This window comes from Aulostomus chinensis, chromosome 14 (genome assembly GCF_037954235.1).
Source record: "Aulostomus chinensis isolate RoL2024-O1b breed Wild chromosome 14, RoL_Achi_v1.0, whole genome shotgun sequence".
In the NCBI taxonomy this organism is placed as follows: Eukaryota; Metazoa; Chordata; class Actinopteri; order Syngnathiformes; family Aulostomidae; genus Aulostomus; species Aulostomus chinensis.
Window position 1 is genome coordinate 8,536,631 of NC_141333.1, and position 20,143 is coordinate 8,556,773.

At 40.4% G+C, this 20,143-nt stretch overlaps 1 protein-coding gene across 1 annotated transcript in view; it reads right to left on the reverse strand.

Moving 5' to 3' along the window:
- Positions 1-20,143, reverse strand: part of LOC147249628 (homer protein homolog 3-like) — a 48,087-nt gene that overhangs the window by 7,931 nt on the left and 20,013 nt on the right. Inside the window, exons 4-9 of the mRNA XM_086223238.1 lie at positions 19,756-19,887; positions 19,154-19,261; positions 11,699-11,707; positions 9,862-9,998; positions 5,874-6,030; positions 1,022-1,132 (exon numbers count right to left, since the gene is read on the reverse strand). Of these exons, the coding sequence (XP_086079364.1) occupies positions 1,022-1,132; positions 5,874-6,030; positions 9,862-9,998; positions 11,699-11,707; positions 19,154-19,261; positions 19,756-19,887 (654 nt within the window). The remainder of the gene's footprint in view (positions 1-1,021; positions 1,133-5,873; positions 6,031-9,861; positions 9,999-11,698; positions 11,708-19,153; positions 19,262-19,755; positions 19,888-20,143) is intronic.

The window sequence follows — 20,143 nt, forward strand, 5'->3', positions numbered from 1 at the left end:
GTGTGTTGAATTTGTTTAGACGACACCACAGACATGTTAATGTTGATGGGGCTGGAGAACAGAGGCGTGACAACAGCAACTTTCAGGAAAATATCCAGGGAGCATAGCTTTTGGCTGAGTGTGCTTAGCATTTTGTTGACCCTGCCTTGGAGAAAACAGGACAATAATTCCGTATCATAAAATCATGTATTGATGTAAACTCGGAAGGCGTTATTTAAGAAAATCAGAGAGGTGATTAAGTCTTGATTACGGCGAACATGTAGACGTCAGCTCCTCTAGTCGTCTCTGTCACATTATATCAAAGCTCTCTTCAGCTCAGCCAAAGCCACGAATCAACAACAATGAAAAGTGCCTTGAGGATAATTCAAGGTCTTTGCATCAATAGAGACTTCCGGGGGATAAAAGAATACACACTCTCTTATGTCCACTTGAATGAGAATACACACTTGACTGAACCACTCCAACACTCTCCCAGCTCCTCTATTACTGAATATAAAGTATACTTTCTGATCTAACTCAACACCCAACGGATATTTAGGGTATACTATTTCAGTGTTTCTCAACAAATGGGTTGGGGCCCATGGGTTGGCCGTGAACAACCTCTAGAGATGCAAAATACTTTCAAGTAGAAGCTCACTTTATTGAGGGATTGTGCTTCAGTAAAGTTGAATATTCATCTAAAAATATGGTAGAAGATAAATTGCAAACCATATACATTTTTTAAAAAATAATAAAATAATTATTAGGTCTTTAAAAAAATCAATCCATATAAGCAATATCAGTAACATATCGTGTTGTGAATATTGGACAAAAATCTTGAAGTGTACACCAATACAGTTTTTAATAACCTGGTAGTTTCCTCTTATATTTGTGGTGTTGTTGGAATTCATTTATACATTTATATCATTAGATTAAAATAAAATACCTTTACATTTCAAAATACATTTTTAGTAGGTTCTTTCATCACAAGTATGACTGGGTAGGTCTTGAAGTAGAAAAGCTTAGGAAAGCTGTGTCTTGCCTGGTCTTTGGCGCTAAGCAGGGCTTCCAGCTCCTCCACTGAGCGGCTCAGCTCCTCTCCACCAGTCTGACCAGCAGCAGGATGCCCCAGCTGGGCCTCCAGCTCTGCCACCTGGAACGCAAATGTATATCATTTTAGATGCATCACAAAATCGTTTTTACAAAATAGATCTAGATATGAATCTGTAGTCAAGCTATTATGGGGCTTTTTGATTAAATGCTTATGTGAATATGCTAATATGTTCATAGTGACAACAGCAATAATAATGTTTATAATATTTACCATTTTAATTTGGGAGGTGAGCAGAAAATCCATTGTTTACGCATTATAAAGTGGGAAAGGATGCATTTGGGTCTCATTCAAGCAATTATCCAATGAGAAAAAGGGGTTTCGTAAATCTAATGTGTGTTAGTCTGTAAGTATCAGAAAAGCACACATGACCTTTCACCTCCTGTGAAAACAGGGATAAGAGCTCGATTAGCATTGAAAGGCTTTTGTGAGATTATGGCAGCAACAGTGATACAATCATACACAAGTGCGCACAGACACACTCAGACACACAGGGATATACAAATATATTTCATACATTTTATTGATGGAAATGAGGAAAAGCAACAAAGGGTCATCACCAACCAGCCCACACACACAGACACACACACACACACACGCACACATACACACTCATGCAGAGCCGATAAAAATAGAGTGTAGTATCCATCAAATATCACTGCTGTGAAATCTGCAAATGAATCATGGACATTTTACCGACTCATTTCCACTCATGTCTCTTAAATCTCATGAACACACACACACACACTCAGTTTGACTGACAGTTGTCTTCCTAACTGCTGCAGGGGTGTGACCTTAACATGACGTAACGTATTTTTCCCTATCTGACCCACTTCCAAGCATTTAACATATTAATAGAAAAGCCAACGATGGCGAGCGACATTTTTACTAAACAAGGACAAACTGTTCAGCCTTTGAAGTCTGAACGTAATGTGATTTAAAGTTTATGGTCCACTGTGTATCGGAGCAAGACACAAACTGGGGGTTCAATTCCCAATGGGCTTTTCTTATCACAATTGAGAAGAGCATACATGTTTACTTGCATGCTCTGGATGTAATCAGCTTAAAGCAATAATCCAACTGTGTCCCCAGTGTTTACTCAGCATGACATTACATGATTTGTTAATAAGCCTTTTTTTTTAAACGGGCATTTATTTTAAACAGATGAGGGTGTCATTGCATCATGTAAGACCTCTGACATGCACAGTTTGCAAAACTGAATTAATCTGAAAGTGTCTGATAAATATACATAAATAGGCATGTTGAACAAATACGGTCAAACCGTTATATGATGGTTCGACGATCGAGGTGATGTGAGCGTTGTACCGGGTCAAACAGATCAAATATATTACACAAGTGTCCTTTTGTGCTCACTACATTCAAAACCAGACTTGAAACATCATCACAGCTTATGATTCTTACGTTTGATTGTTAAATACGGTCTGAGCTGCGGCCGCATTTTCAGATTTTTTTCAAAACCTTAAATATCCCTTTTATGCCTTGATGAACAATCTCCTTATCTTAATAAACTGTTCAAGAAGATAGGATGCTTCATTTGAGAAATGTTCAATTTGTGGATACTGGGTTGGGTTTTTTTTTGCCCTTGTTATGACCACTGAGCTGGAAGGGGTGGTTGAATAATAGTGCGAGGATGAGCAGGCCACATTTAGCAGATCCGGCTGCAGTTGCAGGCAAACGACCATATCGAGTTCACACTTTGGCTGTTAATCACATATATAGCATATATTCAGTTCAACAACTGAATCAGTCAGATAAATATTCAACTTTGTGGAGCGCAAGGATTAAATATCATGGTAAAAGTATGTGAAGACAACAATATAAATGGACTGGAAAACTGATGGAATACAGATGAGAAACTTTTTTTTGGATAATTCGCTGTTTAGTCACATTTGAAAGACTTGTCACATTTTTGAGTAATTGTGATGGGACATTTTTCACTGTGTTCTATTATTCTGTACTACATGGTTTGGAGAGGAATGGAGAAAATAATTGATAGCCAGAGCCATAATTTGTTGAGAAGTTCCAGCTGGGTAAACTACAAAGGCCGGAAGTCTCAAATTCAAATGTTTTTTGTGACATAGTTTCTTGCGTGTCAACAAATCCCTTTCAGCATTTTCAAACCACGTTCTTTATACACACAGCTTCCAAACCGAGCTGCAAAAATTAAGTGGAAGGAGGGGTTGAGGACCACACAGATCCTTTTAAATCTACTCTGTATGTGGTAGCTTCAGCCCCAGAGGCTCCTTCTCTGTGAGCTCCATACAAATATGCATGGAGAGAAATCTCTGATATTGATCAAAATGAACGTTGACATGTTGAAGGTGGTTTCATCTTTGTAAAGACAGAAGAAAATATATATTGTTTTTCACATCCAGGAGAATTGAGCTTAATAGGACAACAGATCCAATTTTACAGTCAGATCAATGAGCTCTGCCCTGTTGTAGTACAATTCCAAATATTCCACAGAATTCAACTTCCGGAAGAAATCGAATATATCTACAGCCGGGGGGGCAACACCACTTAGTAGAGCCCAGTTTGATTGCAGAATTCTCCATAGAACCCTTTAGTCAGTAAGTATCCTTCAAATGCTATTTTTTTGTAAATCCAGGGTCTGATAGTCTGTATCAAGTGTTATAAAGCCCTCCGAGGCACGTTTATAATGGAGTTGTGTTCTGCTGCTTTGTTAAAAGTATGAGCTCTCTGCCTGGTAACTAGCTTTAGGGTTGTACCTGGAATAAGACAGTTGATATTAAGTACCAATATAAATTTCTCTAAATATGAAAATGTGTGAAAAAGTATGAAATTACCAGGGATGCTGCGGTGCAGGGTTGAGCTCTATGGCCTCACAGTCAGAGGCTTGAAGATTTAAACCTGCCGGGGCTTTTCTATGAGGAGTTGTCCTGTTTTCTAAGTGCGTGGGTTTCCTCCCACAGTCCAGAGACATGCAGGTTATGTTAACTGACTGCATTAGTTTGCTTGTAAGTATAAGTGTGCGTTCACTATATACAACCATATTGTTTATGTCATTAACTTGCAAAGATAATGGATGGATGAATCCAGACACACAAGAAATGACAGCAGTCCAACGCTAATAGCAATGCATCATATGACAAAACACCATGGAATTAATAAATGTCTGTTGAAAAAAATGCATCAAAACAAAAAACAAAGATGGACACAAACATGATGGAGCTGAGAGTGTGAGAGTGAGAGTGTGAGAAAAAGCCAGTCAACGTCCCTCCTTCTGCTCCTACGGTGATTTATCATCATCCTCTAACTGGGGCAGGGGGTGGGGGGTGGGGGGCAGTATAGGGTGTCCCCCCTCCGCCAAACCCTGGGGGCCTGCTCTACTTCCAGCCACCTGGTTGACTTTGCTGCAGTGCATGCGTGCACACGTACTAGCGTGCATGTAATTGTTGGGGGGCGGGGTGATAACCTTCACCTGGAATGGAGACTAAAGACGTGATCCGTCATTGGCGATGACGGTTGTGTTGAAGGCTGGCTGCGGCAGCACTTAATTCTGTCACCTTGAAGAGGCTTGTTAAGCTTGACCAAGGGCATAATGTTCTCTCCCTAAATTAAAGATGAAATGTCTGCGTTCTCGCCCTGCGATTATCACGGGAGCCTGTCAACAGAAATATCCCCAGGAAGGGGGGGCCGGATGAAAAATGCATCTGCAGTTTGGAACAGACCAAGTCTGTGTGGGGGTTTTGATATGATACTTTTACGAGTTAGAATAAAAAAAAAAAAAAACTTAGCACAGCATCTAGATGCCACGTGAGCACTGGTATAGTGGAGGGGAAAGATCTTCAGCTCTTTACTCACCTCCTCTGATGTAAATTCAATTCAGGTAAAGTGCAAGAAAAAAAAGACTCCATATTTTGGAGTTTTCAGATGAATCTCTGCAATAAGCTCTGTAGTGAATACAAGCTTTCGTATTCAGGTTTTGTTCCATGCTGTTAAATACTTGTATACTACCACGTTATAAATACATGACCACAATACAAAGCTTGAATGTGTCTTATGTGATTTGCTAACGAATGGCTAAATTAGACTACAGATGTTGACGAGGAAATTAAACATCATCGAGCCGAACACGTAGAAAAAGAAAGAAGAAGCCCGAAGTTCAGTTGTGATGTTGCAGTCGTGCATCCACGGTGTGGTTCAGTCACTGCACAACATTAGCTCTTTAGCACTCTCAAAGTCATTAAAGTGGTGTTAGGTCATGAAGGTTACCTTGCTGGAAAACAACATAAAAGTCTAAAAATCCAAAATCCCAATGTGAGAAATCCCATTGGCTTTTCGTTGAGGGAAGCTACAGTGGTGCTGGAGTAAAAGTTGGCCCGCAAAAATACGTCAATTTCAGAAGTAATGCTGCTTTGAGAAGAACTGCGGCAGATATCCATCCTAAATATCAGAAAGAGACAATGATAATACCTGGTATTATCGTGACTAAAAATGAATTTTAGACTTAGTTGAAGTTGAAGGATAAAAGAAGCAGAGTCAGGAAACCTCAAGAATAAAAAAATCCTCTGCCATTGTTGATTGTTTTTGAGGCCTACAAGTAATTTTACAATATTTGTTCATTATGATTTGCAAAATAATGCAATGAATATTCTGTAAGTACACTCCTTGAGTACAGAAATAATTTTGCTTGAAAATATTTCAAACCACAGCCTATTGCCACAAACTCTCTGAACCCTAATCAACAGCAGTTTGTTTTAGAAAGCGTTGGTCGTCACCCCTCTGGCCGCATGGTCACCTGATCTCTGAGGCGATCCGTCTCTTCCTGATACTCGGCCAACTGTTTCTTCCACTGTTCCACGCTGCTGTTGGCTTCCTGCAGCGCCGCCACCAGTTTGGCGTTACTGTCCTGCAGGGTGAAGAGTTCGGCCTCCAGGTTGATCTCACACATGGACCTGAGGGCATTACAAGAAGACACTGAGACTTTGTTGACCTACAACAGCGACATATGGTCAGCTTGATATATCATAAGTTTCTTAGTAAACGGTTGGCTACATACTTCATTTAGACTAGGATTTCTGATTTTAAAACCAGGTGAATGAAGGTGTAATATTCACTCTCCTTATAGCTGTTTCTGGTCAACTTCCGGAGGGAAAATATCCATCTCTTAAATCGCTTCATGCTCAAAGACATTCAACAGCTCGCTGTTAGCTGTGTACGTTCATCATGTGATATACTGTTATTACAAAATCTCTATCCATAAAACTTAATTGTCTATCACATGGTCTCAGGAACTTTGGTTTAGGCTCACTAATATTCCGAAAATCATATGAAATCCAAGTTAATATTAATAATTCCAGTACTTTTTCTCTGACTAACTCTGCCTCTGACCTGTAGTTGGTATAACGGATAGACAAGTGCTGAATGTACGACTAGAACAGAGGGTTGTTGATGATGATGGAACAGAGAAGCTAATAAGGTTTTAGGCTGCATTAATATCTGAGAAATCTAAGGAGCAGCAAGGCACAAAAATATGCGGTTTACTTCATTTAATTCGTGAACGTACTTCAATTTAAAAAAAAAAAATCACATTTTGTATTTATCATCTTTCAAATGGACCACATTTACATGGTGCCTCAGCTAAAAGCTCTATACAATGTTCATGTCACAGATGAATGTGAATCAAATGACTAACCCTGCCATTAATGGAATACCCACTCTTCCTCCTTGAGAGGCTCTTTACTATGGAATCCTGAATAAAGGACTGTGCTTTTCAACAAGTTCAGGCCAGTTCCGCGACCCTGCAAACGAAGCGGTGAGATATTCATGCTACGTAAGAGTGATGCAGATCTTGGACTGTTGCATTACATCATACAATGTGATGATAGTTTGTCTCACGTTGCTTGATAGAAATTCGGCTTTTACAACTTGTAAAAGAGCAGATGAGTAGGTGTGGATCGATGGATCATGGCAGAAATAAACCAATATAATTAATGTGTTATCCTTCATTAAAATGTAGGAATGATGGATCCAGTCCCGTCTGCAGTAAAGGTCAGGATTCTGCAAGGATTTTTAGTAACCCAGAGAGCTTTACCCATGACGACCATCTTGGCAACCATAAAACTACTCACCATAGCAACAGGAGGAAAGCCTGGACTGGCTTATACGAATCATAAAATAAAATTATTGAGATAATAGGCTGTAAAGCTGCTGAAGACGAGTGAGTGACTCCTTCCTCAATGGAAGTCTGAGTGTCCAATAATGGCTGCCGTAATGATAATTGTGAGCAGCTAAATTCAGCACCAGTCAGGCCTGGCTGGACCCAAGTCACGCATGCACACACATGCTTACACACACACACACACACACACACACACACACACACACACACACACACACACACACACACACACACAATAAAAATTGTGCGAAGCTATGGGGGTATGATTCATGTGTTAGAAAGTTTTTTTTGCACAGTTGGGTCTGCATTGTACTTTAAAATAAGTCTTTCTCTCAGACACACAAACACAAACACACACACACACACACACACACACACACACACACACTTATAGCGCTGTCTTCTGTGTACTTATTTTGCTTTGTAATAAAGTAGTCTCTGACTCATTGCTGCTGAGAGTCAGCCTCTCTAAACACACCTGCCACTCTCCGATGCTTTCGGACAAAAACAGAAAAAGACAATCTTTTTCCGGGTGCAAGCTTTTCTCTGGCTGTAGCTCTCATCCCCTGCTGTCAACGTTTCTCTCATTGTTCCTTCACTTAGATGTTTGACCTTCACAGTGTTGAACGATGTTTGTGCAGAGTTTGACAGACTCTACACCTGAGGTGTAAAGTGCTGCGTCAAATTACTGCACCCCGTCAGGAAAGTAGTTCCAGTATCTGACTCTAAACAACAGCTTGAAATTTTCAACAGATTTTCCATCCATCCATTTTCTAGCGCTCATCCTGTTAAGGGTCGCGGGGGCTGGGGCCTATCCCAGCAGCCTTCATGGACGAGAGGCGGGGTTCACCCTGGACAGGTCACCAGTCCATCACAGGGCCAACACATAGAGACAGACAACCATTCACACTCACAGTCACACCTACAGTCAGTTTAGAGTATCAATCAGCCTCGTCCCCTCTTGATGTCTTTGGACTGTGGGAGGAAGCTGGAGTACCAGAGAGAACCCACACAGGAACAGGGAGAACATGCAGACTCCACACAGAAAGACCCTGTGCTGGAGCCGGGACTCAAACCCAGAACCTTCTTGCTGTGAGGCAACAGTGCTGACCACTGCACCACTGTGCCGCCCAAAAGATTTTCTTCACAGCCAACATTAAACTCAACATTAGTTCTATTAATGCAGGATTTTGAGACAGTTTGCTCCCTTGCTAGCCAAGCCAACAAGCAGTCAGCTGTCCGGCGGGGGCCTGGAGCTCCGTAAAGCACACAGGGAAGATAGAAGGGTTTGTTTGTCACTCTGGAAGCCTCTGTTTTTTTTGTGAAAAATCATGTGTGAGATTATTTAATATTCCAAACAGAGTACCTTTATATCATGCAACATGCCAGGAGTGGATTTTAACTAAAGAAATTAATTAATCTTTTTGAGAAAAAAACACATAGAAAATCAGCCTTTTTACAGAACCCGAGTGCTGCTTATCATCACCATCTACACGTGTTAAATCGGTGAGGAGCCCCTTAAACAGCAATACTCTACTGCCAGAACACCCCTTTAACTTTGGATTTATGCTCTGAATGGGCATCGGCCTGTCAGGTAGTGAAAACTTGATGGTCCTTTTCATTTTCTGCTTCAACTTCTTTGGTAATATGCCACTTTTTTTTTTTTTTCTCAAATCACTGCTTTCATTTCAGAGAGAAATCCTTCAGTAGCAGTTTGGGAAGCAGCTTGGCTCTCTGTGACAGTAACAGTTTGTGCTGTTTGTCGACAAAATCCAGACATCTGGTGCCTCTGCTAAGGACACGATGTGCTGAAATTTGGATGATATATTTCTATATGATGGATATACCTCGAAAACCTAGGAGCCACTTTTAGTGAATTTAGATGAAAACATGGACCAAAAACCACGAGTTGGCAATGGGATGTTTTCAGTGTAAATACAGATGACGTTAAATACTATATCACACGCTATAATTGCATGTTTGACTGTCTTTTGACATTTATGGTACAGTCTCATGAACTTCTAAATCCTGCAGAAACAAAACAAGTCAACAGCGGCACGGTGGTTCACGTCAACATTTTATAAACGTGATTATGTTTTGGATTGTGATGCTATGTAATGGTTTCTTTTCATCTTTTCACTGAAGTGAAACAGAGCAGAAGTGATTTGCATGAGCATCTGCTCATGTAGCCAAGCTGAGGTTAAACACTTTGTAGTAAATTTTCTAAACTCTCCAACTTCTGCCACTGTCAAACTCTTTTCAGTGTGTGTTTTTGCATCACTGTAAAATGCGTGAGTGTAAATCTGCTGTTCTTTCTGCTGGCTGTTTTCCAGATGACATGTTTTTCACCATAAAGAAAAAAATTAACATTTTGTACAATTTTCCTGGAGCCTAGAGTGATGTCTTGAGTTTAAATTGCACCTTTTGAGTAACCACCAGCCGAACGTCCAAAGATAAGCAGTTACACAGGAGGCTGGAACAATGTTAACATTAGAAGATTGTGATTTTGGGTCGTTTTTGCTTAAACAGGTTTCTATGGAATTCAAACAAGTAACTCTTTAAACTTCCTAGAGAAATACATAGATGAATAAACCTGCATTATTACCCTTCGGACAACATCTTCTTGACCCTCTCCTTCTCTGCCGTCAGCTCCACATCGGCACTCTTACTGCGGAACAGTTTTTCCTCGCCCGGACCGTTGACTGTCAGCAGCGGCGGAGAATGACGCTCCTCTGACAACTCCTGGACCGGCAAAACACAAAGCGATGAAATCCGAAACACACATTTTAAACAGTCTGCATAAAAACAACCATGAGAACTATGATAAAGAGAAATTAAATGCAAATTTAGTGTAGTTGTATTTTGGACATGAGCACACAAGCATCTCTAGTTGGAACCAGTACAAAGCGAGCATGATAGCACACTTGCAGATGGACACGAGGAGGTCAAGATAAAGCAAACTGATCTCCAGAGTTTTGGGACAGAGGTAATTTGTATACGTCCAATTGTTGAAGTTGAGAGTGACTTTTCATTAGAATTAACATGTCTGCATCTACAAGAATTTGCTACTTTATCAAAGCTTGGTTTTTGAGTTTGAACATTATTATATGTCATGTGGTGGCCAGAATGTATGCAAGTATAAATAACTGCAACAAAGAGTCTGATGTTTTTGTCTTTGCCCTTTGTGTGTGTGTGTGTGTGTGTGTGTGTGTGTGTGTGTGTGTGTGTGTGTGTGTGTGAGTGAGTGTGTCAGTGCCTCATTAGGAGAATCTTACTGTAAAAAATGATTAAATGAATAGTGTTACAGTACTAGCAGAGCTATTCATCTTCCTCTCGTTAGAAAAATCATTTTCAGTATGACTTAACAGCATACTAATGGCTCTACTCCCGCCTGGCGCAGTCAAGTTCAACCGGTCCACTTTGATATTTTCCCTCACTGCTGCCCAGAAATGGGCTCAAGCCTCTTCTCACAGAGTTTTGTGAACCATTTTCCTCACTGCCAGGCTGTGGGCTAAAGACTGTTCAAAGCATGTAGATGAATTAGTTGGGGCACATTTCTGGCCCCCCCACCTCCACCCGTTGCCTTGTTTCTTTCTATGTTGAAACCTAAACCTGTCAACGACCAAGTGCCTCACTAAAGTCTTACAACCCTGCACTTACTGTAGAAAACCCTTGTATTATTAATTTGAGCGAGCCTGACTGTATTCCCCCGAGGATGATGGTTTATTATCTACAGCTTTGCAGCTCTGTCTTTCCTTAAGGATGAATATGGAAATACAGCTGCCGCATGTGGATGAGCACAGTGTCCAGAGGAAGGAACCCAAGAGCAACGAAAATCAAAGTAAAGACAACTCCAGTCCAGCTCGAAAGCCAAAGGATCAGCTGTGCATAACCCTGAATAATTCATACTGTGGATCATGTTTAAGTCATAAATGAGATTACAAAATTACAGCAGTTTTCTGTAAGTTGTTGGCTAACAGGCTGAATGGAAATGAGTCAGAAACACTTGAGCTCAAGACTGAAAGCAACCAACTAATTATTACCCAGAGTTCAAAGGACCTGCGAGGAACTTCCACTTTTAAAGGATATGCATGTTTTGTGAAGTGAAGCAACTACAATTTGAGGATATCATTTCTCAATAAAATGTTATTTATCTCAATATAGTTGCACTATTCCATAGCTTTTACATTTTAAACAATATGATTTGATTGTATTTACATTGTTGTTGCCATGGAAAGCAATAGCTTCTCTTCATGGCCAACTCAAGCTGTGTTCTGAAGGTACTTTAGCTCTGAAGTCAAACTTGATCAGACTCCAGATGAATTATTCAGCATGATAGTTCATGTAACACAAAGATGCACGACTAAGAACACCACAGACAAAAGAAAATGGTTGTCCGTGTGTTGCTGTCGGATTTTGTTTTTTAGTGTGTGTTCACGCACCTGGGACAGCTGGAGGGGATGAATGTCCCATGATGCATCAGAGAGGAAACAGGAGAGGGGAAAAAAACAAAACAGTTGTTAGTTAGTAAAACCAGTTGTACTCCTGAACTGCAAAAAACAAACAAACAAACAAACAAAAAACCCACTACAGCTTCTTGCGACCCTGTACCTAGTTCATCAAAGATTCACTGCTCAGATTACATTTCTGCACAAGAACTGATGCCTTTTATGTTTCTCATTTAACAGGAGCAGAACAGACTGTGTATATATCATATATATATGTATATATGTTCTTTTAATTATATATATATATATATATATATATATATATATATATATATATATGTACGTGTGTCTACATGTATATATATGTATGTATGTGTGTGTGTGTACATATATACACATACATACATATATATATAAAATTAAAAAGAACAGACTGTATAAACAGAAGAGGAAGAGTCTCTCTGTGACACTGTTTGACTGGCAGGTAATCCTGCAGCTCTGAGGCGGCACCAGTGAGCATTTGGCAATCAGGATGGAGACGGATTACAGCTTGGATGTTTGTTTTAGTTCTCAAGACTTGCTTTTACTCACTATAACCTTTTTTTCAAAAGAGAAATCAAGTTAAGAAAAAGACAATGCAACAAAAACCATTCACATGTGAATGTGTGTGTGTGTGTGTGTGTGTGTGTGTGTGTGTGTAGTTTTCTCATGTCCTCAAAGCAGCAAACTCTAAGGTCTTGAGAGAAGTATTGCTCTGTAATCAATGGAATCTCAGATTTACTTTAAATATTAAAATGGCTTTCCTGAGAGCTTTCATCATGACGTCTCAGCTCTGCTGTTCTTCCAAGTACATCTACACTATTTACTTATTTATCTGAGCATCAGTCCATTTGCTCTCTTAGCTTTATAAAGCTCCTGTTCCTACATCCCGAGTTTCATTGAGACCACAAACCTTTTTCATTTATTCATGTTTCAATGCAACAGAGGTACAGGCTTCTCCTTGAAGCACCTGCCCTCCCCACTATACAGCGGACACACACACACACATTTTAAGGATGGTTTTAATGCCAAGATGATTTAAAATATTGATGACTGGCATTTCTGTTTGCCTTTCTGCCTGTCTCTGCGTGGATACTGTGTTTGAGAGGAGATCTCAGAGGGAGAAAAGGCTCCAATCAGCAGGCACCAACAAATAACAGCATCTTTTACGTCCTGCTGCACTTCAGTGCAGCTACCTGGAAAAAGACCATATTACTTCTATGCTGTTTCTGGCTTTTATTGACTGTCACTGCATGGTGGAATGGTTCTTAACCTATATTGTAACAAACCTCTCATCCCTGTTGGAATGTGTAGACTTCAATTGTGTAAGTAGATTGTATCCAACAGTAATAATTACATAAAAGTGAATACTTTGGCAATAACTTGTTAATAAAAGTTACTGTGCTCACTGTCGGTGTTGTTTCATTCTCCAACCTCCAAGAGAGGCGGGGGCAAGGAGTTCCCTCCATTTAGCCATGATTTCTAGCAATCAATGCTGAGAAGACGTGCAGTGAGCTGGTATTTAATCGTATTTGGTGATAACAACATGTACACACTCATGTGTAGCACCGTTTCATGATTTGACTAATAAACACAAATGTGTAGATTTTGATTTATTTAATTTTTCAAGATCACCAGATCCGGAAAGCAATGCAAAAATCCCCGTCTGCAATATTTCAACCCAGAACATAAAGTTTCATCATACGTTTCTCCTTCTGAGCATGATTGCTCATATCAGACACAAATAATGGCGAACTATGATTGAAAGATCATTGTTAATGCAACACTGATCAACATGAGTACTTGTGTTGGACTGTATAAAGCAGTCTCCACATCTGAAGAGAAGAAAACACCATGATTTCTCGTCAAAGGTCAGCAGGATATATTTTGCAAAAATAAGTCTGATTGAGTCTGATTAAAGCCTATGAGACGTATTTTTTCATTTATTTAATTGTCTCAGTAAAAAAAAATTGTCCTGTTCAAACTTTTGTGTTAATAGCGAGTGTCTTTTTCAAGACATGATGTTAATTTAGTCAAATATGGGCTGAAATAGGGAATAAAGCAGGGTACGTTTAGAGTGTACAACCAAAATACTAAATCATGTATGCAGTCTTCATTTATATATGATATTTTAGCATTAATTCATGACATCATGCAGTATTTGTCAGTTTTTTTTACAGCTCTCATCATCATTCTTCATGTACATCTCACTGAACCTCTCCATCTTTTCTCTGAGTACATCAAATACACCTGACAGCTGAAGCTCAGCGCCAGCAGATCCCCTGCTGCCATCCGCATATCACAGTTGGACTATGCGGTCTGCAAAGCCGGAGGCTGCACACATAGATACCAGTGACATAGATGGTTCCTGACGAGCTGCAGCCAATACAGAACAGGACACATTGTATAAACCAACTTCTGTCAGCACGTCAGTTTGTATAGTTTCTGGCCCTGATGGATGTTTTTCTAACATGAAATATCCCTACTATTACACCTTCATCATCGTGACATTGTGAGTCTGATTTTTGGCTCTTATGTGTTACCAAACAAGGGAAGCTAGTGATCTCTCGGATGTTTTATTCTTTTTTACAGTGTCTAAGATGATTGTGGGGAAACTTTAAATAACTTGTATAGGTAACTGTTGTAGAAAAGCTGTGTCATCCTAATGGAATTCTGTGCCAGCTTTAGTGGTGACACGGCGCCGCTAACAGTGCTTTGCTGTCGCTCATACATGTAAAACCCTCTATGAAAGAGAGTCCCTCGTTCTTCTATGAACGATTTAATTGGACAAATACTGTATATAATAACACATAGGTTCTGACAGTGAGAGTCAGAGAGGATATGATATTAACCACAGCACCTCTGTGTTTACTGTCTGACACAGTCAATGGATGGCTGCTGTCCTATCTGGAAATCAGTGCAGGCTGATGTGTGTGTGTGTGTGTGTGTGTGTGTGTGTGTGTACATCTGTCTGTATTCCTGTTTGCACAGTCAAATTGTGGGGACTCGCCTGCCTTTGGGGGGACAAAAAAGGTCGCTGTCTAGCTGAAACACATTTCATGAGTGTCTAACTGCTCTACAGTGACTTATTCTCCAGGATAGAGAGAGATTTGACTGAATCACTGAAAAGTGGTGGGTGTAACCGGAGTGTGTCATAAAAGGTTAGGTGAGGCCTCGTGGTATAAAGGATAGAAGTATCCATCAGGGGAAGAGAGAGAGACAAAACCCATCTTGTGCTCCATGCAGTCACTGGAGCAGTCCTGTGTAAAATGCCTTGTCTGGAGCTGTCACAGATCTCACTGTCCTCAGCATAAATAACTTTGAGTCAGGGAGCCAGTCACCAATTGTTTGGAAGACAGAAAAGCTTTGAGGTCACAAACAGCCACTTTGTCATGACAGTATTATTGGTTGAAATTAGTTGGTACTTTTATATGTGAGCAGGAGTTATAATTTGTTTTACTGGGAGAAATACATTGACGTTTGATACAAAGAATACAAAGAAGTATCTTCTCTTTTTTTCTTGGCACATGTTATTGAATAGGTGAACAATGTTTTCAGCTAAACTTGATCCCATTCGGGATATTTACACTTAGAGAAGTGATCCAACATTTTTAAATTTATGCCAGCTTTTTCCCCCACAACTAAACGACACTGTGAAGCCATAACTCCGGGAGGCTGAATTACAGGAGTTCTATAGAAATGCAGTTCCTTCCCCGAGGATAGTGTGAGGATGAGGTTAGATGAATAGTGGTAATGGCCCCAGGACATGAACTGAAGCCAATGATGTGTCCTCTGAACTGATGAAACGTGCATGTGTGTGTGTGGCCTTGATTAATTATATTTGTGAAGGCAGAGAACTGGGAGTAGTATACTTGTAAGCTGTGACATGGCAAGAATGGCTACTTGATTATTATTTGCAAGGGAATGCAAACAATGTGTGTGTGTGTGTGTGTGTGTGTGTGTGTGTGTGTGTGTGTGTTTTCTTGCATTCAGCCAATCACTGCACTGGTTTCCATGGTGATTCTACATTGCTTCACTGCTGTTCGGCTAGCGACCTTGACCTCTGTGGACATCACACTGACACGCCGATAATGCAAATCCAGCCGTCTTACACCGATTTTCCTCACCGCCATCAAAAACATCCATTCACTTTATAACCTTCCATTCTGACCAAGCGACATTGGTCATGTTTGTGTGTGCTGGTTTATATACGCTGTTCTATGCTACGGCAACTCTGACATGCAGGGGCAAGGATTTCATTTCACGCAACACCTTTGATCTTGAAAATCAGCACGATGCATATGTGCGAACCAGGATCATGCGCTCAAACCACACTTCAGGAAACTCTTGTCAGTGGTCGCCACATGCTTTGGCTTCACTGGTATGTGTCCTTTACATCTCTGTGTACAGTCATAACGTGACCAATCGTCAATGAATACTGCTTCTTTGTGAGTGTTCCACAATCACAGCATGCCAAGAGAGCAGAGCATCAGTATCAGAGAGACTGGGTCATTGTATGTTTGGTTGCTATTCAGATTCATGTATGTATTGTACTTCAGAAAATGTCATTTTTAAACTAATTTGAAAAACTTTCAAATTTCACAGTGAGCCCATCAGAAGAGCACCGGTCTGACCAACTGTATGGAATCTTTGGTGCAGAGTAAAATCTCTGGATATGGCCAAGATCAAACATAGATGAATGGATCAAAGTCAAACACTCGAAAACATTACAAACAGAGCCCTGAACTGAAGAGAGTCAGAATGCAGTAATAGTTACAAGTCATTTACTTTTTAATGATGAGCGCACTGCATACCAAAGCTAGGAGAATACTATATTCTGGTGTAACGTGTGTAAAGAATGTCAAATTGCACGTGTCATTATTTCCTTCAACCTATCAGCCCCTCAAAGCTTTGAATGGAAGACATTTAGAGAGATTATCAGCATCCAGCACTGGCAGAATACAGTTACATCCGGTCAAATACACTGGGCGGAACCTTTGACTTTCCAGTTTGAGTTCTTTTTTTTTTCTTCTGCAGTTCATTCTACCATTAAAAGTCTGGTATTTCTGAAAAAGCAAAAAAAATTCCAGTTTGATGAAATATGGTTCAATATGTTTTGTAGTATCCAGGAGTTTTTTTCTCCTGGCCTCACTACATAAACTACAAGAACCATCAGCTCTCATCTCCGGGTCTGAGAGCCCCAGGTCGAGGTTGGCAACACAAGCCTGCAGTCCCTCAGACCTGCAAAGTGGCTTCTTGTTATGACACACAGATGTATGTTTATACAACCAATAAAAAAAATGTACATTCAGCAGAACTCGCCAATAAACAAGAGCAGCTGGCAGAGCAGCTATGACACTTCCCAAATGTCTGGAGGACACATTGTTTCCTCCACATTAGCCATCTTTGTAACCATGAACTGTACGAAATCAGTGGCTAAAGCCAGTATGACGTCAGCCATTCGCATGAAGTTTGACACCATCGTGGCTTTTTGGTGAGGGGTGAACTGACAGAGGTAGCCATGCCCTTAAGTGTACCCTGCTTTATTATCTGTTTTACTCCAGCAAACACCCAGCTGGTGTGTTAGTCAAAATCTCATAGACTTCTACAAAATACAGCTCATTTTTGCAACCATTGAAGTTGCCCCCTGTTGGCCATTATAAAAAAAAAAAATGCAGGTTTATGACGCCTCTGCATTGGCTTCAATTTTCAGGCCAAGGAGGGCTGTTCTATTCTTTAATATAGTTTTAACTGCTGATACTGTAAATGTAAGAAAAAAACCCAAGAGGCACTCAATGCATGCTAATTAATCCCAAATATTCTTACATGAGCTGTTTTTATGAGGAAAAAAATGTGAAGGACAACAAGTTTACCACAGCAGCGAACTTTCACTTCCCAAACCTAAACCTCAAATTTATCATCAACTCCTCCAAGAAACCACACAAGCTGGCAGGATAAAAGCTGGCCATTGTCCTTTAAGCAGCAGCCAGATTCCTTTCAATTATAGATGATTCAGCCGCCTTCCCTCCATTTCCCCTCTTTCCTCCTCATTCCCCTGGTCCCTCATTCTTCTTTCTGTCAGCTACTACTACCCCTCCAAACACCTTCAGCTCTTGCATCTCTGTCTGCGTACCATCTTCATTTGTCATGCATGGAACCATTTAACGGTGTGAACCAATGGGGAAATAATGGGGCAGCCAGATGGGGATCCATCTAATCCGTCACGACTCTCTATACGTCTAAAATAGAAACAAAGACACTGGTTTTGTCTGGATACTAAAGCTCCATACTGGTGAACTGGCCTGAGAGCTACAGGTGGCTTCATGTTCCCTCAGGGTCACGGGTTCAGTTTCTGAACCTGTTGTCCAATGCCTCACATCCCATTCGCCAGTCAGCTCCCTTCTGAAGCATGAAGGCATTTCCCTGTGAAGGTCATAATGATGACAGGGATTCCTGTCATCTTTGTCACGATGATCAAAAATGCTGTTGCTCTCATGACCTTAGCATTCACATGAGCTTTATTACTCATAACTGCTTTTTTACTTTTACTTTTTTAATGATTCATCATTAATAATCATTAAACAGCTCCGATGGTAATTCTTGTTCCAGGTATTGATTTAGCCCTTGGATTTTTCAAAGCAATGTAAGTTATAACTTGTAAAAAAACAAAAAACTATTTCATAACTGAATGATGTTCTTTTTTTGATAAGAGAACATGGTATAAGTATGATACTGCTCAGGATGATGCCATTTAGAAGGTTATTTAATAAGCAAGCATCACTGTAGTGACAGAAGTGATGCTTACGTACAATTGTAGAGACACAATAATTACCAACAACAGGAATGTGACTTATGGCTCCTAAAGCTCAATTTAAAGACCTCAACGGTAACAGGGGTATCTGGGAAACAAATGTCTCAGTTATAAAACAGTTCTTCTTTTCATATCATTGACACGTCACAGCAGGGTAAACGCAGCTGAGACTGGTATCATTGTCTCTGACAACCTTCTATTTAGAGTCACAGCCGTTCCACTGAGGGGCTACAATTAATGTTATTAATCACATCTGTGTTTGCCCTGCAACGAAAGTTCAAAATGGCTGCTGTGACAAGGGCCTAGTGGAAAACGTGAAGTATTTTACTGAAGTAAATTATTCCCATTGGAAGGAAAATGACATAAACTAGCACAGACAAATTAGTTTATCAGTATGTGATTTTCCTTTGACAGCATGGTGGTTTGGCTAATGAAGCTTCAACAGAATTACATAGGTTAAGGAAAAAAACGTAAAGATGAAATTTGTTTGCGCTAAGTCACGCTAAGTCAGCTTGAAAACCTCTACAAATATGAAACAAAGACAACCCAAAACAGGCTTGGAAGGTGCAGTAGAGCAGAGGTTTAATAAGGAGCTTCACCTGTGGGGCTGCGATGTTGAGAGCAGGATTGGCCAGTTCATACCTCTCCTGGGATTTCTCTCTGGCCAGACGGGCTGCCTCCTTCACCTCCTTAAACTGCTCTGCAAACTGGAGACGGACAAAGAGAAGAAACAGCCGTCACACTGCATCTGCCAGCAAAAGCTCCTGCTGCAAAAATCAAACAAAAATCCCTCCTCCATACCTCCAGTACCTGTAGGTCTATGATGAATGATTAGTGGATAGGGAAACATCGAGCTTTCCACCTTTACATGATCATCTCTATTGTGGAGATTCATTTCACAATGTCAATGAGGACATTTGCCGAATTTGCAGTCCAGGTACCGTGAACTCATTCATTAAAATGCTTTTACTAATCAAAGGAATGTAAATATCAGATTTCCTAATACAGCAAATTTGCTTTCATCTTTGATGAGCAAATGGCAAAATGTCTGAGAAAATCTGCATCACAATGTGAAAACTAACAAATTGAACATACAAATACCCCAGAAAAAGATTTTGAACATCTTTATGTTGTCTCATCCACCTTCTCTGTGTCATATCTAATAAACGACGGACACTTGGAGGTATTTTGTTGTGTTGACCTGCTGCAGCTGCTGCTCTGTGGAGAAACCCAGGCCGTAGACGGTGTTGGCCCGGCTGTCCGCCCACTGGCCAAACTTCTGGGAGGTTTTAGTGAAGGTCATGTTAGGGGTGATGGTGCTGTTGATGATGGCCTGAGAACAAAGGAGGCAATGCACAAAGAATCAATAGAAAAAAGGATGATGGGGGGGGGGGGGGGGTTGTACGTCTGCCCCCTAATTGATTCAACTCATCTGTCAAGAAGTTGGCTTATTTTACTTTATTCTACTCACTGTCCTTTTGGCTTCATCACTGTACACACCAGCTACTAAGAATAACGGCATAACACTGTCTTGTCTCAAAATTTACTAAACGGTCAACCATCAGAGAGGACAGGAGCATGGTGGGTGT